The sequence below is a fragment of the Agelaius tricolor genome, unplaced genomic scaffold (assembly GCF_023055355.1).
Source record: "Agelaius tricolor isolate 1412-34295 unplaced genomic scaffold, bAgeTri1.0.p SCAF_22, whole genome shotgun sequence".
Lineage (NCBI taxonomy): Eukaryota > Metazoa > Chordata > Aves > Passeriformes > Icteridae > Agelaius > Agelaius tricolor.
Window position 1 is genome coordinate 8,854,408 of NW_027269282.1, and position 24,789 is coordinate 8,879,196.

Sequence of the window (24,789 nt, forward strand, 5' to 3'; positions counted from 1 at the left end):
CACGGAAGCTTTGGAGTCTCCCTCCCTGGAGGTGTCCAGAAGCCGTCTGGTCACGCTCCCGAGTGCCGTGCTCTGGGGACCTGCTTCAGCACGGCGGTGGCACCGGCTGAGCTCCATGGTCCCTTCCAACCTGAACTACCCAGGGATTCTCTTACGCAGACAACAAAAAAGGCCCATTTTTCCCAGACCCATTTTTCTCCGGTTCCCGCCGGAGAACGGGCGGGCGGGTCCCTGAGGAGGAAGCCGCAGGGAGCGCTCAGTAAATGGCGGGGGGGCGGAGCGGGGCCGTGAGGGTGGAGCGGAGCCGGGCGGGCGGAAGGCGGCGGAGCGAAGATGGCAGAGCCGGAGGCGCAGCTGCTGCGGGCCGTGGGGCTGATCGGTGAGGGCCGGGGCAGCCGGGCCGGGGGAACCGGGCTGGGGCGGTACCGGGGCCCGCCGCGGTACCGGGGCCCGCCGCGCTGAGGCCGCGGGCCCGGGCGCTGCCGTGCCGGGGGTGCCGGCTCTGCCTGTTGCGGAGCTCAGCCGTGCACAACTCGGCCGAAGTGTCTGAAATTCGCGGCTTCCGAGGTTGGTGTTGCGAAATCAGAAATAGGGAAAATCATAAATGAGCTCGTCCGGGTGCTTGTCCCTCCATACCGTGCTCATGTTGAATGTGCATTCAAACTTTGATCTCGTGAAGCAGGTCAAGAATAGAGATTTATTAATATTTTAAAAAATAAAACCCATGTCAGAATTCCTGCCTTAAAGCTTGAACCGTAGTGGCAGAACTAGATATCTAGAGTCAGGGTAAGGTGGAATTTTAATCTGATTCCAGGAAGCAAACCTGATTAACCCATCAATTTACTTCCTTGCTGCTGTTTGGCATTCTCACAGTGAACATCTTTCCACCATAGAAAAAGACACCAACGGAGATGCTTTGTGGGTTTGGTGTTATCCGTCAGTAACAGCGGAACTGAGGACTCTGCTGCTGCGGAAGTGCTGCCTTACGGATGAAAACAAATTGCTCCATACGTTTGTGTTCGGCCAGTATAAAAGGTCTTGGTTCTACATCACGACGGTAGAAGTTCAAGATTCTCCAGCCTTGAAGAAGGTATGGCTTGGTGGGGTTTTTCAGCAGAATGCAGGCAAGGCTTCTGCAGAGTTCTCTGTGGGTTAAGCAGTGTTTTCTCATGGAGAGAAATGAGCAGGGATTCAAGGCGTTGGGTGCTCACAGATGCAGCTCTGTCCAGGTGTCCAGCTAGTCTGCATTTCATTGGTCACCAGGACATGGAATTGCAGAATGATTGAGATACTCATTACCCAATTCTTTGTGTTAACATACAAATGCTATTTCGTGCTGCTGTTTCAAGTTAATTTGCATTTCAAGTTCAGCATTTTTTTTTCTCTCTGCGGAGTTTGTTTCATAGTGTCCAGAGTCTTGTTCCTATAGAACCTGCTGCCATTTTTCCCTAAAGGATTGAGTTTTGTAGGTACTTCCTTTTCCACTGCATTTATTGCTGGAAGACAGCAAATATAGTTGTATCTTCTATCTTTTCCCTGTTATAAAAATCATTAAACTTTGGTTAAGTCTATTAAATTTTCATGTTTCATGCTATGTTGTTAAGTAGAAAGATAACGTGGTAATTTTGTATGCCCACAGCAGAATGTTGCTTGCCTTTCCTCACTCCAAGTTTATATTTCCCATGAAGTAAAATAAAATGAAATGTCACAGTGCTGTCTTCAATAGGTGCAGTGGGAGATGCTATTTCAGGAGGACATGTGAGCCTGGTCATTGTCTGCAGACTTTCAGTCTTGTACTGTCCCAGCTCACAATAATTTGATTGAGGAAGTTAGAGCAGTTCTGTTTGTGGGCCTGCTGTCTGTGTAGTTTTTTCCAGTTTCTTTCTAAATATGTTGATGCTGTCTGCCTCCATAGCCTGCTTTGGCAACAAATTCTGGAAGTTTCCTCCCTGCTATGGGGAAGGAAAATGCCTTTCTGTTTTTTAATAACCTCATGAGGTTAGAGGAAAGCAGCTCTTGTGTGTAGGTTAAGCAGAAGATGGACTGTACTAGAGCTGAGTCACATCAGAAGTCCTCTGTCCAGGCCATTCCTGCAGTTAGGAGCTTGGAGCTTGACAGTGAAGTGACCAAGGCTGTTCCTGTGGGGTCATCGACTGAGCTCTGTGTGTTTCTGTGCCTGTGTCATGTGCAGGTGACCCACTTCTCCATTGTCCTGACAGCCAAAGACTTCAATCCAGAGAAATATGCAGCCTTCACCAGGATCCTCTGCAGGTCTGTATAAAAGCTGGCCTGAGGTTCTGCATGCTTAGATCTTGCCAAAGCAAAAGGTTCAATGCATTGTGTTGCATTTGTTCAAACAAATTGCTGGAAACTCAGTCCTACAAAGGAAATCAGATTATAAAAATCCTTGATTTGAGCTGTCATGTACAGAAAGTGTTGGGTGAATGTCAGATGTTCATTGGGTTTTAATCTGTGTCTTCTCCAGACACACACTACCACCACCCTCACACATTTCTCTGAGAGTATATTTTAAAAAGTGTAAATGATTGGGAAGATGTCAGTGCTGGACTTAAAGATCACCCTGTGGATGGTGAATGGCTTGTATCCCTCCACAATATCTTTGTCAGTGCTGCTTGCAGCTCCTCTGAGCTAAGCACAGCACCCAGGGATGGTTTTGCTTTTCCTATGGGGAAGTGAGAGCCCTGTTCCAACCTAAAAACCTCTTCTCATTTCCTTGTCCTGTTTACTCACTTCCCTTCATGTCCCCATTCTCTTGCTCTCTCTCTCTGCTTCTTCTTTTGCTTTTCCTTCAGTTTCCTAATTAGTTCGGTCCCAGTTCTTGATACCAAGAGTATTCTCTGAGATTTTGCAGCTCATTGGATGCAGTTGTGAAGTTATTGTGCTCTTGGGGCTTACTATATATACTGCAGACTTGGAAATGCTTTCAGACTTATCAGTTCTGCAGGGTACTGAAAAACTGAGATGTGTTCTTTTTTGGTGATACATGAAAAACTCAGATTCACTGTGGATCACATTTCTGCTGACTTACCAGCTAATACTTCCTTTCAAATCTAGAATGGATTCTTCTAAGCATGATAATAATTGAGTTTCAAATGTGATGTTGCTTTGTGCTATAGCTGCCATGGAAAATATGTAGTTGACAGCTTCAGTGCTATTCCTGAAATATCCTAACCTGTAAAAGAGGTTACAGTGTCTCTGTGCTTCCTGGAAGACAGCTGACAATGCATGGTTCTCTCAGGGTGTGCTTCCTCTGTGTCATTTTGGGGTTTTATTGCGTATCAAGGACACGTTTATATTTTTCCTTCATCATTTAGTAAAGAGTACAGAAGAATGGCAAAAGATACTTGGATGAAAAATTAAAAACTACCTAGTCATAGTCTGCATGTAATAACAGGAGTTACTGTGGTAGTTGCTTTTCATTAAGCAGACACCTTCCATGTCTACAAAGAATCCTTTGTCTGGACACCTACCTGCACCTTTGGGGTGTGTTTCTATCTTAGTCCATGCTGGTTCATTCATAAACTAGAAAGCTGGAATAAAAATACAGGGTTATTTTAAATTCTAAAAGACAGATGTGTTTGTGTGCATGTTGGAAGACTTCTAGTTTAGTATTTAAAACCTCACCTAGGTGTCCAGAATTGGAATTGGAATTATTGCCAGCAATATTGCTATTTATGCTACTGATTTTTAATATATATCTATATATTGGTGCACTGATTACAGTTAAAATAGCAGCCTCTCTCCTTTTCACCCAGGATCTACCTGAAGCATGGAAGTCCAGTTAAAATGCTGGAGAGTTACATTGCAGTCCTCACAAAGGGCATCTGCCAAAGTGAAGAAAATGGATCTTTCCTCAGCAAGGACTTTGATGCTCGGAAGGCTTACCTTGCTGGCTCCATCAAAGGTTGATCTCTGCCAGAGTCTCTACTCTGATTCTTTCAGCCTCAAATACAACCTTGTTTTCATTTATGCTTCAAGTAAACTCTGCTGACACTGTTACTTGTGCTGTTATTATTAAGCTTCTTCAAAAAATAATATCAGCCTAAATATCTTCTATAAAATAATTCCCTCTTTTTTCTAGATATAGTGTCTCAGTTTGGAATGGAAACAGTTATTTTATATACTGCACTGATGTTAAAGAAGAGAATAGTAGTGTACCATCCTAGAATAGAAGCTATCCAGGAATTTACCAGGTACTTTATAATTTCATTCTTTCCCACCCACCTACCCCCAGAAGTCCAACAAATTTTGAACCTTCATTGAGAAAAAAGCCTGTATTTTAAGGAAAAAAAAATTAAACCTCTTCTTCATAAAAATTCTTTTGAATCCCCCTTAAGGTTTAGCTCAACTCAGAGAAATTTAATGGTGGAATGAGTGATAAACTCTGCTTGCACTGATAGGTGAAATTTCTACAATTCATATATAAATAAATATATAAATATATATACACACACCCCCTAAATGGGACCTAGTGATAATTGTTCTTTTTCATGACATGCAGTTTTTAGTGTGAAGCTTCAGTTACTGTAAGTAAAAATGTACTGTGTCTCAAGTTGCACCCTGATCTCCCTAGGACTTTGCCTGCTTTAGTGTGGCATCGACAAGACTGGTCAATTCTTCATTCATATGTGCATCTAAATGAGGAGGAACTGGAAGCCTTAAAAGCCTGCACAGGTAGAGATGATTTCATACTCAAAAATACCAGGAAAATTCATTTTCAGCTTCTGTTGCTGCAAAGTTTTGCACCAGGGAACTTTGGAGGGAAAAAAAGGTTATTTTGCTATTAATGCTATTGATCAAAGTTAAACATAATATTCTTTGGAAAAGGTAAATCAGCTAAACAAGTATATGGGAAGATAATTAGTTAATCTGGTGGCTTTGGGTGGATCCACATCAGTCTATCTCTAATCACAGATGCAAAGCAGCCTTGAGACTTCTTTGATGCTTAGATTGGAGGGATTAAAAGTCTTCCTGCTGTACAGAACCAGCTCACTTAGATAAGCAACATTTTTTCCCAGCTTCTACACATGACTAGTAACAGAATGGTTTTTTTTTAAATTCCTCACTCTGAAGTCCCAGACTTCTGTTTTGATGTCAGTGAAGTCTGAGGCTCCTAAGCACAGGTAAACTTTACCTGTAGGAGTTTGGTCTGTGTGACACAGTGCTGTGTGTGCACAGTGCTTAATGCATAATCCAGGAACAGGCCCAAGCTTTATGCAGAGGTTACTGTGACACATCATGTGGCCATTAAGAGGATTCTTTATACAGAATATGAGCAAGGAGACTACTCATCTTCAGCATTTCTACAGCTCACTAAGCACCTTCCATGGAGAAAAAACTGCTCCAATTTGCTCATCTGACATTCTATAAATAAGCAAATCTGCTGGGTTTATTCCTCTGTTCCAGTCTAATTGGACTTTGTGACAAGAAGCTCCAGAGTGGAGATTTTGAGAATGTAATGAGAAAGTTACAAATGAGTAATTTTAGTAGGAAGGGAGGAAGAGAGTTTAAAATGTCAGATTGGTAACTTGGTGATATTGCTGTAGTGTTAGCAGTTAATCCATGCTCAAGGCAGTTTTAGAAGTTTCATTTTTAAGCTCCTTGGAAATGAAGCATCTGCTGAGCACTTGTGGAATGACTGATAACATCAAGAGAGGAGCCTCTTGGGTCCAGTGGGTATTGTGTCAGCTACTCTTAGAACAGACTTTAGGGCTGTGATTTTTGATTCTATTTCTGAAGATCCTAATCTTGCTCAATTCTGTGCTCTAGGGTACATCGCTGGATTTACAGACTCTGAAGTGAGCAGTAGATCAGACCTCTATGATGTCTATGTGAATTTGGCAGACAGTGAGATTACAGTTTCACCTGGAGTAAAAGGTTGGTTGCTCTTTATATTTTGGATTTAGAGGCAGTTTTTTCCAGACTTGACAGTAATTGCTCAACCTTGCTGTAGGTCAGTCTTGATCCTTCTTCTACCCAGGTTTTGAAAAGTCAATATGTAAGTTTCTGTCTTTATTTTATTGCCACCCTGGAAGACTGGTTAAAGTTGGAATTTGTACAAAGGTGTTCTTTGTTTTCCAACAAATGCACAATTGAGATTTCTTCACATCCATGTTAGACATGGAAAAGACTTTCACCTGAATGGAGAGATATTACATGAGTTTTTAGGAAATCATGGCACTAAATACTTGAAGACTGGGGATTATTTGAAAGAAAACCTTTTATGTTGCTTATCATCTTGCTGCTCCTTATCACTGCTTTGGGCCACTTCAGAGGTACTGGCTGTTGATACAAGGTTTTTGCCTTTATCAACAGATTTCAAATGGCAGTCATGAAAAGATTCCTCAGTTTGGTGTGTTACCCATATTCATTTCTAGGTATCACAAAGAAGGTGATTTTATGTGTGGTGCTCTGTTTTTTTCTTACACAGAGGCAATGACAATGGGAAAACTTCACAAAGAAATTGGACAACTAATTGTTCAATCTGCAGAAGATCCAGATAAATCAGACAGCCAAGTCATTAAGGTTAATATTTTATTTTTCAATCTAATTAACTTCTATTGCTGAATCTTGGCAGAAGGAGGGAGTAGGAGGAAGAGTGGCACTGAATCAGTCAGTCTCTTCTACCTTCTACCTTTTTACAAATGAGCATTTTTATTTATCATGCAGGTTTTTAAGGATAACTTACTTAGTTTATATTATCTCTTGGGTAACTACATTGCTGAAGAAAGTTCAGAAATTCCATTGATTGTAAGACTGGTTTCCCAGTTTTATTCCACAAGGCATGGATTTTGCTCAATGCTTTGGCAATAGTATTGGCAATACCTTGAAAAGGTCCTGCTAAACATGGGTCCTTACCTATAAAACCTGACTTTTATGATGATGGCATTTTATCACTCCCTCTCCCATTTAATATTAGACATTTCACAACTGAGTGACTTGGTCACAGAGCTCAGTAAGGTCAGGAGAGGAGTTGTTGTGCTTCCTTTATCCAATATGGCACAAGAGCAGGCTGAAGAACTGTTACAAGTGGGGTCTTTATTTTATGTGAGCTCTTTATTTACCATTGCTTCCTTTTCTTATTGTAAGTGCATGTGAAAACCTTTTAATACCTAATACTATATTCATATTGCTTGTTTTTCTGTTCCTTAAGGACATTTCTCTGAAGACAAAAGAAATCTTGGCTACTTTAGCCTCACTTACTGAAGTTTCTGATGGCAATGAAAAACCAACCCTTAATGCTGAGGCCCTGAAACAAAAGCGATTTCCACCAGCCACAGAAAACTTCCTTTTTCATTTAGCAGCTGCTGAACAAATGCTCAAAATCTGATTTTGATGCACTGCAGTGTTATGGACCAATTCTGAAAAAGCTGTCTCTGCCATCCAGATAGGTATACCTGGTATTTTATATGAAAAGTAAAGGTATGAGTCACTGTCCTAGTTACTGATGTAATGCAGAATATTGGAGCTTGACTGGGAACATATGGAGACATATTTGGGAACATTCCTGGTGTCATTATCTCCCCCAACTCTAACTGTGTACCTATGGCTCCTGTATTTCACCCCACAAAGTGAGTGGATATACAAGTAGCACAGGCCAGTGTGCCCAGGCTGTGTGTCCATCAGTGTAGTGGCTGTTTGTCCTGCACACTCCAGAGGCTGGACAGCTCTGACTTGTCTGGAACACGGCTGCAGCACAGCTGGGATGTGCTGATCTCTGCACAGGACACCCTGAACATGCAGCTGCTCTGAGTGCTCCTCCTGGGCTTCCAGGGATGCCAGCCTGGTGTCAGATGCTGCTCTTGCTCTGGACTGCCTGGTACCTGGAAATCCCAAATAAATGGACAAGTTCTCTCTTTCTACTTGAAAGTGTCTAGGTGTGAATAAAGGATGTCTGGGAAAATCTGATGGGTAGCCTTAGTATGAAAAGGAAGGGATATTTTGAAGCTCAGGTGTGAGTTGAGCACCTCTTTGGGACTCTTGCCTTAGAGGTTTTCCCCCTTTCACTCCATCCCATGCCTCTGGTGGAGGGTTAAGATACAGGATTACTGTGCTTGGACTGGGGCTTCCTAGGGGGGTCATGGACAAGTGCTGCCTTACAGCTGGAGTCATTGGAGAAGTTGTTGGGGCTCTCAGCTGAGAAGAGACCTGGCCATTCATTCCTGATCCACGTGACAGACATTCAGATGAGTCAAAGCCTTATGCACCAGGAATGCTCAAATGGCCAGGTGCCACAGGAAGAGCAGCAGCTTCTTGAATGACTGGAGCTGGAACACAGGTACTGTCTGATGGTGCTCTGTGTAAATTAAATCTAGATGTCATACTGAAACTGGGAAAGAGATTAGAGAAAATTAAAATTTGTCTACTTGTTTGGTTGCACAGCCATAACTCAAGAATGGGTTTTTTGATTGTTTGTTATTGGTTTTTTGTTTGGTTTTTTTTTCTTTTACTGAGCAGTCTGAAACTAACTGCTTTACAATCTTCTGAGAAGAATTTAGAGTATGTAAGGAAATGCTCTGAGCCAAACAATCTGTATTTGTTCAGACATGTCCACAACAAATCAGTCAATTCTGCAGTAGCACTTTGTTACAAGAAAAAAATAACCTTTTTCCTGGCCTTTGTACAGATAGGCTGTAGCATGTGGTTTTACATAGAGATTTTATACTTATGATTAAAACTTTAGTAACCAGTATTTATATTGTTAAATAATTGGATGTTTCCTATTCTGAAACTGGTAGAGTTCATCAATAACTCTGTGAGAAAGAATTATCCTTCTGCTGTGTGTGATACCCTAAGGAAATTATTTTAGAATGTGATTAAGGAATGTGGCATCTGTGTATACAGTGAGTGGTTATTACAGTCAGGAAATGAAAGTGCTTCAGAACAGTCCCCTATTTTCAGGGGTCTAAAATTCTGCTTTAAACACTTAGTCTGAAGTTTAAAGTCTGATCACAGTAGCATGTAATTTTAACTTCTGAGAAAAATACTGCAACTGCCTTGGTTTACCTGTGAATGCTCTACAACTTTTTTCCCCATTTGACCATTCATGGTTTTTGTTAATGGTTCTTTAATATTGCTGCTTCTTTAATATTGCTGTTTTGGGGCCTGTAAAACGGTCAGATTAGAAGAACTGCAAAACTATGCTGAAATTTCTATTCAGGACCTACTTTAAAGTCCACTGAAATGGAATTCTTTCACCAAGGAAAATCTGAACCTGCTTCAGCCAGCTGTCTTAACACCACAGTGTAAGCGAGAAGAAATTCCCATTTTTCCTTATTAACAAACTGCCTTAAGGCATATCTAGAGACAACCACACAAAGCAGAGGAGCTCAATTGCAAACTAAACCTTGAATGCCTGTTTTGATTTCTGTTCTGGAAATGTTTCAGTTGAAAATCTCAGTGTTGTATTAGATCTCCTGCCGTTTGTGCAACACAGATGAAATATGATTTTGCACTTAAGGAACTGGACTCAGAGCATGCTTATGCCTATTAAAAAATTCCTGAGCAGTCTGCTCTTTCATTTATGTAAATTTATTTTTGAATAGTTGTGACCATGGAGCCACAGGCCTTAGCTCTTAATTTTGCAATACTGGGATTGAGTTATGGTTTGGGCTTTAGGTTGGAAATGTTCAAACACTTCTGTCATTGCTGATTTTATCATCAGCACTGTACGAGATTTATTGGCCTCTCTCAGCTTCAGTGAGTTCAAAGGATTGTCTTAATGTTCTTGCATTTTCTTATTGACTTTAGACACTGTTTCTTTTCAAAAATGTTTAAAATAAAACAGAAAAATTTGCAAGGTCAGGACAGGAAAATAGTTCTACTTATTTCTTGCTTCCCTTTCCCCAGGATGCACACAAGCAGGCGGTGGGTGCAGTTCTCTTTTGCAGTCAGATGCCATCCTTTCTTCCTCCTAGAGGCAGAGGCCATTTCAAATGGAATTTTTATTCAAACCTTTTCATCTTACTACCTTTCTGTTCTTGGAGAAATACAAAATGGTGAATGGTTCCTGCACCATAACATCTCCACTACATTTGCAGAAATTGGAAGGTAAAGAGTGAGCAGGACAGAGGCTTGGAAAGGGAAACAGAATAAACACTCAGACCCTGCAGCTGAGATTTTGCTGAGTAAATTGGGTTACTTGTTTGACTGCTTTCATCCCTGGGCTTTTAGTTCCTGGTAGGAGCTGCCCTGCCCTGTTTCCCTGCAGGCAAATGTGTGAAGGGGGAATGTTCCATGGAGAGCAGTCTAATGCTGTTCAACCTGGAAAAACTTGACATGGGACATCTTAAGCATCCTGGCTGCTTCTGCCTTCAGCCTCTGACTGCTCCTGAAGTGGCTACAGAGGGTTTGTTCATTGTGTGGTGTGAGATGTCAGTTGAAGCAGCTCCACAACTTGATAAAAAACAAGCCATAAAGCTCAGTGCAGGGAGTTCCCAGCTGCCTCATAGTGCCTTACACCCTTCCCTAGGCAGCTGGCTGGAGTCTGGGCAGGTGAAGTCATTCCTTGGAGCTGCTGAGTGATGTGGGATAGGAGGAGACTCCAAAGCTGGCCAGCAGCTCCTTCCTGAGTGCCACCGTGCAGCACGTGGTGTTTGCTGTCTGACAGGGAAGGAGCTGCAGTGCAGGACTCCCTCCCTGTGCTCATCCTTCCTTCCTCCCTCCCTCCACCCCAGCATGTGGGGAAAAGGGAAAAGTGGCATGGCTGGGTTACAGGCCTGGGGGTAAAGCAGGGACACAGCTCCAGCTGAGAAAGGCTTTGATCTCACTGTTTCTTAACATGGGAGTGGCTGATTTTTTTTTAAGCTACATTAAAGGGGCCTGAAAGCCTCAGTGGATTTTCCTACATTTCAAGATGACAAGCTGAGTGGGTGAGGCACAGCATCTTGTACTGTACTAAGGCTTCTGTTTTCCTTGAAGCTGAAAGCTTCCATCTGTTATTCGCCACAACTTAAACTGGTTCCACCACTAATGCACTGTCACTTAACACCAGGGCCAGCTAAGGCAGGATTCAGGCCTGCCTTGGGCTGGTATGTTGTTAATTTATTCCACATTACAAAGGGGAAGGTTTCCTCTTCCCAGGTCCCTCAAACATGCTGCTTTGCTGTTTGTCCCAGTCTTGTGCCCTGACTCGTATCTCTGGACTACCAGGTGTCTGCTCCTGGCAATTCTCATCTCAGGGACTGGTTCAAGGCTGAGGCTGCCAGGGCCCTTTTAGCAATGTCATTTCCCTGCCCTGATTTGGGAAGCAGCTGAGTCAGCCAGGCTGACAATTTAAATGGCAGGCACCTGCCTTCCTCTTCTGGAAAATTCTGGCTAGGGCAATAGGAACATATATGAGAATGGGGGAAAGGGGTATTTAATAACCCTAAGTGAGCTGGGTTTAATATGGCAAATTTCAGCTCAAGTATTCAGTAAGGAGCTGGTGGAGTTTGAGAAGGGGCAGCTGTAATAACAGACTCTATTACCAGACCTATTCCAGAAGCCTTACTCATGGCGTTGTAATGACATCAATTTGCTTAAAACATCCAAGTGTGCTGCCAGTGAATTTATAGCTTGTCTAGTTACCATGACAATCCAAAGTTCACCAATATATTCTCTTCTATTTGTTGGCTTTACCCTACTCTTAGGTTTTGGGGTTTTTTGCTTGTTCCCACTCTGGTTCATGTAATTAGCATTTACTTTAGCCATTCTTAAATTATGTTTAAAAAAGGAGTGGGGAGAGGTGCAGGTCTTCACTGTAGTGCCAGTTACTGTTTACTGAGAGTGGAATCAGACCCCTCCTGCATTTGCCTTTGGTATGTGACGGAAATAGGAATAGAGAAACATGGTTTAGATAATTTAACTGCAGGATGTTACTAAAGCTTTGGAAGGAGACAAACACTTCACCCAGAGAGGCAGGCTGAGGCTTAAGCCTGATCCACCTGACCCTGTGCTAGAATCATGGAATGGTTTGGGTTGGAAGTGACCCTGAAGTTCTAACCTCCTGCCATGAGCAGGTGACATTTGGCTCAGCAGACCCTTTGGTCTGACACAACACAATTATCTTCTTGACCCTGATGAGATTTTACCAGGTACTGAAGGACATCAGCCCCAGAGGCTGAGTGAGCCTGCAGAGTTCATAGGTGTCAACAATTTTTAAAGGTAAAGACCTTTAAAAATTCACTACAGCTCTCCAGTGGAGTAGTGCAAACTCTGCCAATTACAGACAGTATCCATATGGTCTTCCTGGAACAGCTTTAGAGCATGTTCCCCTCCAGTTCCAGGTCCTTAGGATGTGCTGCTGCTCCTCTCGCCTCTTCCCTTGTCTGACCTTCCCCTTCCTTGTCAGAGGAAGGCTCAGAAAAGGCAGAACTCAAACAAGAAATTAAACTCAACCCCCAACTTCCTGCTTTTGTTCAGTGCCAAAAGCACAGCAGGAATCTCTTCTTGCAAAAGCCCAGGCCTGCTATTTTTCCTTGCTTTGCTCTATGCTGCTCTCTTCCTGTAGGATGGATTGGATTGGGCAACCATTGTTTTCCTTACACTGTGAAAAGAAATCCAATCCTCCAGCAACAGCACAGCAGTGACCTGTGTATTGTGCCTAAGTTAAATTATGGCACACTTTGAAGGCTGCACTTGTGATAATCACCTTCACATAAATAATTTTATATTATTTAGTGCATTTCATCACACAGCCTTAGCAGCACATCACATAACTACAGGCAGGGGTTGTAGCAGAGGTGGCTCAAAAATCACTGAAGATGTCACAATCACAGAGTCTCCTGTAAGCTCTTTCTGCAGCTCTTCACAGACAGCTGAGGATAATTTCATAGGATCAGCAAAATGTATCACCTTGCTGATCCACATACAAAAATGATGGCACATATCAAAAGAGCCTGCTTTCTTTGGTTAAACACAGCCAACCTGCTAAAGTGGAATTCCTCAATGTCCACCACAAGGTCAGAAAGATATGGGATCTCCTCATGGCTTCAGTATAAAAACCAAGTTCTAAAGCTCAAGGGCCATCAAGCTTCACAACTCCTTCAAGGATGTTTAGAAAAACAGGAATTAACTGGTAGTCAAATTTGTCACCCATTTCCTGAACATTTTTTAAACAACTAAATTAAACCAATATTCTATTGCCATCAGGGTTGCTTTGTCTAATATCACTTCAAGGGCTGCCTCACTCACATCTCATCCTCAAAAGGAGCATTGTTAGATCACTGAGAACATCAAAGTGTTCTGAGAAGAACCAGCTGGACTTTACCCACAGGAGTGCTGATGTCAAAGCCTTCACCAGCTGGGTTCCTGGAAAGAAGCACACCAAAAGTTGCAGCAGCAGAACAAACTTATGTACTCAACAGTCATTTAATTAAGAAATCAATCATCTGGGGAAGCACAGAACACAGCTGGTGACAAAGGCTGTGTTACAGTGCTTTTCTAGCACTTCTCAGCAGCAGCTGAGGTGTGTTTATGTGCCTCCAGGCTGGGCTGGAAAAGCCACGTTGCCAAGTTCTGCCTCTTTACAGCCTCACCATCGTACACTGGATCTGGCACCTCTGCCACACAGAATGACAATTCAGTCCCAAATGCCAGTGGTGCATTCAGGATTTCACTTCTGTATAAAAGCCAGGCTCTAAATGCCCCTGTTGTAGAAGAACTCTGTTTCTTCTGTAGATGACAGAATTTCTGGTTCAAGGTCTGCTCGCTTTATCTGCAATGTAGGAGAAAAGGGAATCAGCACCACCATGGCCTGGAAAGTCCTTGTTACTCCATTGTTTGTGCAAAGTGCAATGGAGTAACAAGGACATGTTAAGTCCTTGTTACTCCATTGCACTTTGCACAAATTCAAGTACTGCATCCAGTATTTGGGACTTGAGGCTCTTTCTTTATTTAGGGATTTGAAGGATTTTGTTGTTGTTGTTTTTTGTTGTTTTGGGGCTTTTCTTTTCTCCTCCAACATTTTCTACATGTGCACACATATTGGAAAAAATACTTATTTCTTTTTAAATAGTGACATTATCCCTGTTCACTATAGAATCACAGAATCATTTAGGTGTGAAGAGACCTTTAGGATCACCCAATCCAGCTGTAAATATATTTGGGTGATGCATAGAAGAACTTCTGCTGTGGGCTGAGCAATTGGGAAGCCCAAAGGGCATCAACCACCCCTAATCTCAGTACATAATTCCTCAAAAGTCCCTTCATTTATGTTCAGTTTGCTTTGTTTTCGTAAGAGATGAAGAAATCTAAAAAAAACCAAAAAACTAAAATGCCAGAAAGTTTAGACAAATAAAAGAAACCACTGAAAATTGCAAGAGTTAGTTCTCCTGACCTTGCTTGCTTCGGACTGTTGTGAAAGTCTGATAAATCTACACTGAAAAGTGTAAATATAAATAACAAACAATGCAACTCAGACCTCAAAAGTCTTGTGAGCCTCTGCCTGATACATGGGCCTTCACAAGCAGCCTCTCTGCTGCCCCATTTAAGATGTACCACATGAATCCTGTTGATTTTTTAGACGTGGCCTTCAGAGCGCTGGCCATAGTTCTGAAAGGCTGATTTAATGTCACAATAATCTTAAATCAATTCCTGTGAAAGGACTTACCTCCCCACACTGTGGGAACATACTAAAGGAGACTGGCAGCATCCCTGCTAGGACTGACATAATCACAAACATCCTCACAGGACCCAAAGCACGAGGATTTTTAACAAATCTTGCTCTGTCCAAGACATTGAAACAAGTATGTCAGTACATTAAAAAATAACCTGACAGTGACACAAAGAGCATTAGCTACTGTTTTACTGAAATTAGTAATAATCTAGGCTTATCATCTAAAGATGTTTCCCTACTTCATTTCCTATGTTCTTACTCTTAACTTCCTGTGCTTCCCCTTGGTTTTGTGCTTGCCTGCAGCATTTTCTAAGCTCAGATTGTCAACATTAAGAAAAAAAAGCAGCAAGATCAAAGTGACAAAAGGAGAGAAAGTACATTAGTACTTTAAAGTGTCTCAGTTCCTTCATTAAGATTTTTCTTGCCTTACCCTCTTTCCTTACACATTCAGTTCCTGTGGGCAGCCCTATTTTACCTTGTGCAAAAATTTATGACTTGACATATAGATATAAAATTTTATTTTACATCTGCATTTATCTTCTGGTAACAGGAGTCCCTTAAGCTGATAGGGAATCAATACCTATCAATTTGGCAATACCAAATTACCTGACAGAGATGATCCCCACTTGTATTATTTACATGACAAAAAGCTGAGGGCAAGCTAAGAACCCTCTCATAAAGCATACAATGTATTCTTCTAAGGATACAGGGATTTAAAATGTTGAAAAGAAAGAACATGTTTTACAACAGGTGGAAAACTATTAGGAAGTTGGGATCCAGCTATAATTGCAAATTCAAGTGCCACATTACCTCTTCAAAAATACAAACCTAAGCTAAGTGCTGTGAACAAGCTTGATACAGATATTGAAACTCAAATCTTAAATTAGGGAACTGGAGGTAGGTAGGTGCTGGAAAAGAGCCTGTCAGGAGAGCACAAACATGTTTCCTGCATGGGAGCAGAGAGGAAAACCTCATTCCTACAAACCCTGGAGCATGGGTTAGACATAACCAGATTCACTTAATGACCTCAAAGAATCACAGCAGCTGAACAGCAACTTCCCACATCACCACTTCCACCAAGGCAAGCAATACTGCAAACCCAAGGGAAAACCTGGCAAATGCTGACAGCCAGACTGAAAAGCAGAGTCCCAGTGCCCAGGCAACCCCAGCCCCTGCAGTGCCTCTCACCTCTGCACACAGTACATCAGCACTTCTGGCAGGAAGAACGTTGTCCCAAACAAGACTGCTCTGGACAATGCTGTTTCCATAACAGCCTTCAGGGACAGAGCAAAACAAGTGGTGTCAAAAGAATGTTCTGGGCAGCTTCAAGCACTGCCTGCTGCCCTGAGTGCTTTTTTGTCTTACACTCTGGGGTATAAAGCAACAGGTTAATGAGGGATAACAACACCTATTAGAGGAATTCTTTCTTAAATGGAAACTAAGAGGCAAATACTCTGCTTATGAATGAGAAATTCCTTAAAAGGAAGGTGAAACTACTAATGAGATTTCCTGCCATGATAATAATTTTGCTAAGACTTGCTTTTTAAAGTTGTGCTGAACTTCATACAATTGGTTATACCTTCTGGGCATCCTAACTAGCCTGTGTTAAATCTGCAGTTCTCTCTCCAGTTGTCCCCAAATCCTTATGCTCATGCAGTTGTTTCCACAATACAACTTTTCTCTGAGGTGTTCCTTCAGAAGATCCAAGGGTCTTATCTCCTTCTGGAGGTGACCAGAGTAAACAGAAATGTCTGTGCCAGTGTCTCTAGTCCTCAGTATATTGGTGTGGGGAGGCAGCCAACCCTTGATGGCACTGAAGTTGTGGAATAACCTGGTTCCAGAGACCTAATCCAAGCCTGCCCAAACATTCAGCACCTGGTGTGGGATTCCTTATTCAATATATCCAACCCTAGCTACTGTCAGCATCACATTCTGCTCTTAGCAGGGAATGAAAGGCAAGTCAAAAAAGTTCTGCACCCCCTCACCTACCTTCTCACCAGCCTTCTTGGACACTCCTATAACCTTGCCATTCCTGTCCATCACTTCTATCCCGTTATCAAATTCTGGGCTTCTCACCATCGCCACGGTAAATGCACTTGTCAAACCTGCAGGGTCAAAGGGGATTTTACTGTAATAGATCTCAAAGGGCTGCCTCAATAATGCCATCCATAATGATGTGCATTTTACATTTCCAGTTCAACAGTTCACAATAACCTGAATAACCTGAGAGCTTAAAAAAATACTGCCCTATGAAAATCTACTCAAGACTTGAATCTTTGTTTCAGAAGCTTGAGAGAGACTGCAAGGTGCTTTGTCATTGTGGATTCAGAGCTTTAAAATCATTTCCATCCAGCTCAAACCATGAGTGCTTTGTCTTAAGAGAAAGTGGAGGGATTTCTGTTGTGGTTAGGTTTTGTCCTGCTCAGCATAAAATCCAGCACAGAAGACAAAATCCTGAAAGGAAAAGGGTTTCAGAAAAGGTTGCATTTCTTTCAGAAAAGGTTGCAAATCCTGCATTGAAAGGAAGAGCATAGACTGTCAAACTGACCTTGCCTGAAAGAAGAGGTTGCTCTTTTTATTAGTTTTTGGTAGAGCTATTCCATAAAGACATTAGTGTACCAGAGGACACTTTGCAAATGGCTGGACTAACACTAATCAATTACCCTCAGGCTTTTCTCTACATTTAAGAAAATGGAAGCACATTTAACACCTGCTTCAAGGAAACAAGCCAGAAACCTCTAATGTACTTCAGAAAGATCTGAGTAGGCATCTCACATAACTTGCAACAGAGGAGATGATGCATTTTAATTTTATCAATTTTTCCCTAAGAAAGGCCAAAAATGTCTAAAATGGCAATAGAAACGTAATTAATGACATTAAATAGTTAAACTTGTCCTGGTGCAACTTCACCCTGGCAGTAGAGCTGTTGCAGTAATGAACAGCTCTTTCCTTGTAGGATTAGTAACACCCTGCTGGAGCAAGTCTCCCTTTCTGCACTCCCAGAGCGATGTCGCACTCTGGTGTCACACATGTGCCACACCAGGTCACATCAGTGCCACTGCTACTGCCCTCCTGATGTGTCCAGGTGCTTTCAGGTGTGTGTACAAAGCTCACAAGAGTGCTCTGCAGCTCTGATACTAAAAAATAGGTCGAGGACACTGCCCAGTGAGAGTTGTCTCCCACAGAAAGGAGGGGACCAGCAAAGGCAGCCAGAGAAGAAACAGAGACCACACCTGTGCAAAAAGTAAGAAAACTCTACAGTCAGACAGGCAAATGGCCCTCAGGCCAGCTGCATGGTGCACAGTTGGTTCCCACTCACCAAGCAGAGGAGCAGGCAGCAGTTTTCTGACCACAAGTTGCATTAATGAGTTCTTCAACGTGTAACGAGTCATGAAGACAAGAGGGAGAGCCTAAGGCATGGAGAGGAAACAGGCCACTGAAAAAATGTGCAGCATTTCAGTGTAACAGGTCAGGAAAATCAATCTGTGACTTGGTTACCAGCTATGAAAATAAACAAATGCCTTGGTTTAACATTCCAACAAAATATAGGTCTTCTCTAGTTAATGAAGGTGCTTGTAATCACTCTTTTAGATAAGAATGCAAAACATTGTGATAAAAAAAGCATTCAACATTACTATGTAGAGGACAGCAGCAGTGTGAATACAGAGACAGAAAAAAGAAAACAATTACCTCTGACTAATATTCCTTGGACATTTGTCCAACTGCATTGTGTCACACATTCCTCTCTCCCCCAAACAGGAAATCTGGTTTACTTCTGTATTTTTCCTGCTTCTCTGCAGTTTCAGCCCAATTCCATATTCCCATAATACACTTGCAGGAAGTTTCATGTAGGAATAAAGGGCCAGGACATCAGCTGGCCCTCAGACTCCTCTGAAGGACAAAGGGAAGCAGTCCCAGGATGACCCACAGGCAGGGCTGCCTCCCCAGATTTCTGTAAGGCCTGAGCAATCCTGGCCAGCTGTTCTGCCCTGCAGTGGGCAGAGGTGAAACTCCCTCTAACAGAAGCAAGAACAATCACATTTTTCTGCCAGAAGCCTATGAAAATCACTGCTTTGTGTGGGGGGTGAGGAGAGACACTACAGAGACATCTACATTTGTGATGAGTGTCATGATAATTCCTGAGCTCATTCTGATGTAACAAACTCCAGAAACCAAAACCTCCTATCCCAGCAGAGAGCACAGGGTCAGCTCCCTTCTGGAAGACTGATTTCCCTGCATCCAGGGCAGTATTTTCATGGCTATGTTCCTGGGATTTGAGCAAACACTGTCCAGTACTGATGCTTGCAGACCTCACCACTTGTGTGGAGTTAGATCTCTTCCACAGCATCAAAAATCAGCTACAACACCCCAATGGCTCACCCTGTGTTTGTAAACACTGGCCAGTTCCTCTCACCACCTGTTTGCTAAGCTTCCAAAAAACAAAGAAATTGACACAAGAGGAAGCATCAGGGGAAGGCAAGCAAAATAATGGTTGACAGATGATCAGAAAATATTCTTATTTTAAACAGTTCTGTGGCAGGACATCAGAGCAGAGCAGCAGAGCACAGTCCTGAAGGATATGTGGCACTGTGGATATCATGAAGGATATCTGGCACTGTGGATATCATGAAGGATATCTGGCACTCAGTGCCAACTCCTTCTCAGGAGAGCTTCTTAGGAAAGCAGTCATTGAGCAAATACTTACACCAACACAGGCTGAATAGGAAATGGCTCCCAAGCCAAGCAAGAGCTGCTTTTGCTGAAGTGAGTATTCCTAAGGACAGAAAAAACCACACTGCATAAATACATTGTAGAACACTTGCAAATCAAGTTCAAAATGGCATCTGCACAATGAAGATGATTACAAAAATAAAAATCAACACTCACTTCAGCCTTTGGGGTGCCATTTCCATTTACCAGAGTGAATGCTGTGGTGTATGTGTGAAACACAAACTGCAGAAACAAGAGATTGTAAGAAAAAATGAATTCAGGATTGAGACTAGAAGAACTGTAAAAGTAGAAAGAAAGAGGCAATTACCTGCCAAAAAAAAGAATGCCTTGCATGGCGCTGAACAGATGAAACAATGACCTAAGAGGAAAATGCACAAGAAAATGAGGTTTGAAGAGTGTGGAGGTTTTTGGTGCAGGAGCACCAGGAGAACTGCTGAGGTATCACTGGCAGCAGGGTCAAAGGCTCCAGCCAGTGCCCAAGGCCATCAACCCTGGTTCCAGCCTGGAACATTCTCTTGTTACAGAGGTGGCATGTTCATTTTTCTGTTCAATAGAAAGCACACAGACATGTATAAAACACAGACACATAGTGGTAAAACATTGTGTGCAAGAGTATTGCAGCAAGGTGCTTTCTTACCCAAAAAATAAAAAGCATTTGTGCCTGTGAAGCTTAAATAGATGCAAATAAAATAACTAAGGTAACAAAAGTCTAATTAAAAAAATGATTGAGAAAGGATCAGATTGGTTTTGCTGGGGATGTGAACACTAACTTACATCTAACTGATCTAAGATCAAAGGTTTTAGGAGTTAATTCCCAGCTACTTATCAAATTTAGACAGTGAATAAGCACTTCAGCTTTAATAAAACACAACCTTTCTTGAGGTTTCAATCTCAAGGTGTGGAACATTTTCAAAAAAAACCAGAGTCAATCAAAGTAAGAATACAAAATATTGAATAAGAGGAAGGCTGAGAATCTCCAAAGCCTCAGAGAAGGATCAGTAATTTGTTTAATATTAGTGGATCATCCATCTTTATTATTAATGCCAGCACTGACTCTAACCACATCTATGAGAGCACATCTATGAGAGCTGTAAATATCAAAAATAGGTACTTCTATTAATTTTATTACTGTTGTTAATGAATTTAACAGCCATCAAGACTTTCATTGTACTTTCTAGCAGTGCCATGTAAGTTCATGCTGTAATGTCTGCATGGAATGACATATCTCAGGATGTACACTCATAGGCCAAGCCCAAACCCAAAGAATCTAAATGAATCAATAAGCACATGATTACAGCTACAAATTTTATGAAACAAAATGGTGCCATTTATATCTTTGGTAATTTACTGACAACACCTTTTCCTACTTGCAAATGCATATCTAGATGAGAAAAAAAAATCATATTCTGGGTCTGAGACACAGAACACAAGGCTCCAACCCCTTCCCAGTGCAGTTCCATATTTTTGAGGCTGAACAGACCAAACCTTGCCTTGCTCTCATTGCTGAGTGATCTCACCTTGCATCAGAAAGCTGTCCTTCACACATGAACAGTCTCTTGGAATGCTGCTGGAGAAGGGTAACCAACAGCTTTGGACTTCCAGGGAGATTCTTTAAGGGCTTGATTTCCAGGTTACTTCCCATAAAAAGGATGTCTTTCAAACAGCTTGTGCTGAAGCTACAATAAAGCCCCAAAACTTCCATTCCCTCCCTCCAGCCCCTGGCTATGGAAAATGGAAGCCTTGCTGGATGCACACTGGCATCTGTCATGATTACTCACCAAGGGAAGAGTTACGGGCATAAAAGCTAAAAAGAAAGAAAACTTTATTTCAGTAAAAATAACATCTGTGAGTGTAGGTGGATGGTCTAGAGCAGAAAATTCCCCTCATTTCCCCTGTCCATTTCCATCTCCAAGCAAAACACTGCCCACAAACCCCAGCATCACCATTAACTTCAGCTCTAAGCTTTATCTCTCACTCCTGGCTCAAGAAGCCACAACCCCTGCTCAGATTTCACAGCCAAAAGGAGCCCTCATGAACCCCCTCCCCAGGGCTGCTTGGAAATGAAATAACTGAAGACAAGTTCAGCCCTCTGTTCAAAAAGAGAGGTGTAACAAAAGCTGCCACAGTTGTGAGTGCTCACAGGAGATAATGAGTACAGCCTCAGTGGGGTTATCTCTGATTAACAACCTGTGCTGCCTAAACAAACCCCAAGCACACCTGATCTGTCACCAGAATGTAAATTCATCCAGCAGCCATCAAGGGGAAAACTTAAATTACAGCAGACAGTTAAATGTGGAGGGATTTGGGAACTCATTCTGCACAACAAGAAGCAGAGACTGATCAGAGTGTTTCCAACTAGATGAGCAGATTATCCCAGGGAGAAATTCCCCAGCAGGACCATAGCAATAAATCAATCAATCTTCAACACATTTAACAATGCAACTAAGAGAAGAGTCTACTTGCTTTTCTATGTGGAGAAGAGTGTGACTGTGGTACCACAGCAGCTGTTCACCATGACCTATTCCTCCCTGATGCTTCAGTCAAACACATAAAATTTCACTTAATGGAACCCACCTGGAGGTCTAAACAAAACAGGAATTATCTTCTCTGTATCAGGATGTACACTGGACTTAAAAAGGAAAAAAAAGCAAATTAGAACATCTTTGCCATACTTGAATAAGGGGGAAAAAATAATGTAAATATTTTGTAAACTTACCAGGCTTAGCAAGAAGGCCTTTTTAGTCTACAACAGTTGGAAAATTAGGTTAATTATTAAATTTCAGAGGAGGTTGGGTAAAATCTTCTTTCTAAATTTATTCTATGTCTTTTTCTAATCACTTCCTTTTACAAAAAGTGTATATGTTTATATATCCTTATAATTATATTCTTCTCCTAAAATTTCTCTCCATATACTCCCTGTGGAATATAAAGCATGCACATCCCATGAGCTGTGTAACAGCACCAAAGCACACACTAGGGCAGAACAGAAGGTTTATTTTAAAAAGTTAAAACTAGCAAGCATTTTAAACCATAAAACAGCAATTGAATATGGATAAATTGAATATGGATAAATATGGATATGAAGTCTTATGTTAAGACTTCAACTGCAGTCCAAAATACCTGATTATTCTGTATGGGCTCACTTAGGGTCTTCTCATTGATTAGTATTGATAACCTGGTACTTTTTATTTCATTCTGTATTTGAGAGAAAAAAAATAAACAAAACAAAACAAACAAAAACCCCTCAGTTTCAATATTTTAAGTGCAATATATCAGCTATAAAACAAACCTAGAAGCTAAGGATGTATATGTTCTTTGCAGTGAAAGCAAGAATACTCCTAGACACAATGAATTCATAATCACAGAAACTTTTAAACTATTGGGATAATTCAACTGCTGGCACAGTCTGAGCAGGGCTGCTGAGATGACTGTGGGTAGAAATGTCCCTTGGTTTATGTAAGTAGAAGTGCACACACGTGTGTTTCTGTTTATTGTAGGACTGTGGAATGCTCCGGGTTGGAAGGGACCTTAAAGCCCCAGTGCCACCCCTGACAAGGGCAGGGACACCTTCCACTGTCCCAGGCTGCTCCAAGCCCTGTCCAGCCTGGCCTTGGGCACTGCCAGGGATCCAGGGGCAGCCCCAGCTGCTCTGGGCACCTGTGCCAGGACCTGCGACCCGCACAGGGAGGAATTCCTTTCAGCAACACAACCTAAACCCCTTCTGTCAGTTTAAAGCCTTGTCCCAGCATCCGTGCCCTTGTCGAAAGCCCCTCCCCAGCTCTTTGCCGCCCCTTTAGGCAGCGGAACACTACATCCACCGCTACATTCCTCACGAATTTCCTTCTCCTCAGCAGCCCTGCAGTGATTTCACAATGCCATTCCACCCCCGGCCCGGCCACAGCCCCTCAGGCCGCCCGCTCATCTCGACCTTCCCGCGCTACTCACGGAGGACTTCAGCAGCAGCAGCGGATCCAAGGCGTCCGCCCAGAGGAGAAACCTCTGGAAGAAAGACTGAGGGAGACACGTTGGAGGCGTTATTCCGGACCTTCCCTAACAGGACCCGTGCCCCCTCCCGGCCGCGGTGCCCACCTGCCCCTCCGCCCTCCAGAAGCGCAGGTTGGCGTCCATGGAGCCGCGGCACCGGAAGCGCCGCCGGGCCCGGTCCGGTGCCGCACGCTCCGCCCGGCCGCGGAGCCGCCGCGCCGGGGCCCCGCTCCCCGCAGCGCGCTGGGGAGAGGCCCCACGGCCCCACGGGCTTTCCCTTCCCAGCGCCTTCCCCCAGTGTGAAAAATGCGTGTTTTATGTATTGGCTTTTCGCAAATATTAAAATGAATATTATATGTGTTGTGTTTGAAAGTAATGCTGTATTAATTCTCTTAAGTAGTGTGTTAAATAGAGTTTTAGGTTATAAAAATGTTAAAATAGAAGCTATGCTATGTAGGATACTTTTTGCCTTGCCTTCCAGGTTTTTCACACCGGGAAGGCAAGGCAAGTCCCCACGGGCTTTTCCCTTTCCAGCGGCTTCCCGGTGTGAAAAACGCCAATCACTTGTTTTTAAAATTTTAAAAGTTTAATAGTAATAGTAGTAAATAGTAATAAAATGGTTATAAAAATAGTAATACAATTAGAGTAATAATAATTTGGACAATTTGAATTAGGACAATATGAGACAATAGAAACAAAGAGTTACAGATGTCCAGATACATTTTTCTGGCCAGCATAAGCCCGAAAAAGGACACACATTAACGAAGGATTAACCCTTAAAAACAATAGCCTGTTGCATATTCATACGCCTCATACATGATGCATAAATTCCATTCAAACACGGGATTCTGTCTGGTCAGTGGCAACTTCTTCCTCTGAATCCTAACCGGCGTCATCCTGACTGTGCGAGGTGGGAAGAATTTCATTTCTGCTGATAATGGGCAATAAATTCTCTTTCTCTGAAAGATTTAGGTGTCCTGTGGCTGCTCACTGCGAGTCCTTTCTTTAAAAAAAAAAAAGTATCCTACATAGCCTAATTTCTCTTTTAACATTATAACCTAAAACTATATTTAACACACTACTTAAGAGAATTAATACAGCATTACTTTCTTAGCACAACCCATATAATATTCATTTTAATATTTGCGAAAAGCCAATCATAAAACACGCCTTTTTCACACCGGGCAGGCAAGGCAAGGCAAGGCCAGGCCCCTCAGGCTTTTCCCTTCCAGCGGCTTCCCCGGGCGAGCAGGGCCGAGCAGCGGGGAACCCTCGCGCCCTCCGCGGGATGGCGGCGGGAGGACAAGGCCGCGCCCGGTGAGGGTCGGGACCCTGCAGGCACAACCCGGCCACTTTGGTGCGGCAAATACCGGGTTAACCGGGAAAACCCCACGGTTACACTTCACAAAAAAAACCAAACACCGGGACTGAAAAGATTTGCAGCTAGTGGGACCTGG

The 24,789-nt window shown here is 42.6% G+C and overlaps 2 protein-coding genes across 2 annotated transcripts; one reads left to right on the forward strand and one right to left on the reverse strand.

Annotated features, from left to right (window-relative positions):
* Positions 1–272: 272 nt before the first annotated feature.
* On the forward strand, positions 273–9,531 carry DENND10 (DENN domain containing 10). Its single transcript, XM_071445949.1, has 9 exons — positions 273–379; positions 894–1,090; positions 2,192–2,271; positions 3,777–3,925; positions 4,103–4,214; positions 4,595–4,695; positions 5,791–5,898; positions 6,452–6,546; positions 7,175–9,531. The coding sequence occupies exons 1-9, from the start codon at positions 334–336 to the stop codon at positions 7,349–7,351; spliced, it is 1,065 nt and encodes a 354-aa protein (XP_071302050.1). The 5' UTR covers positions 273–333; the 3' UTR covers positions 7,352–9,531.
* A 3,821-nt stretch (positions 9,532–13,352) lies between these two features.
* On the reverse strand, positions 13,353–23,560 carry SFXN4 (sideroflexin 4). The gene is made up of 14 exons (XM_071445950.1): positions 23,438–23,560; positions 23,294–23,359; positions 22,469–22,543; positions 22,065–22,091; positions 21,923–21,977; positions 21,127–21,152; positions 19,656–19,706; positions 19,505–19,570; positions 19,323–19,391; positions 17,937–18,027; positions 16,607–16,722; positions 15,806–15,891; positions 14,612–14,726; positions 13,353–13,717 (listed from the first exon to the last, which is right to left on the reverse strand). The coding sequence occupies exons 1-14, from the start codon at positions 23,474–23,476 to the stop codon at positions 13,640–13,642; spliced, it is 960 nt and encodes a 319-aa protein (XP_071302051.1). The 5' UTR covers positions 23,477–23,560; the 3' UTR covers positions 13,353–13,639.
* Between the last annotated feature and the right edge of the window lie 1,229 nt (positions 23,561–24,789).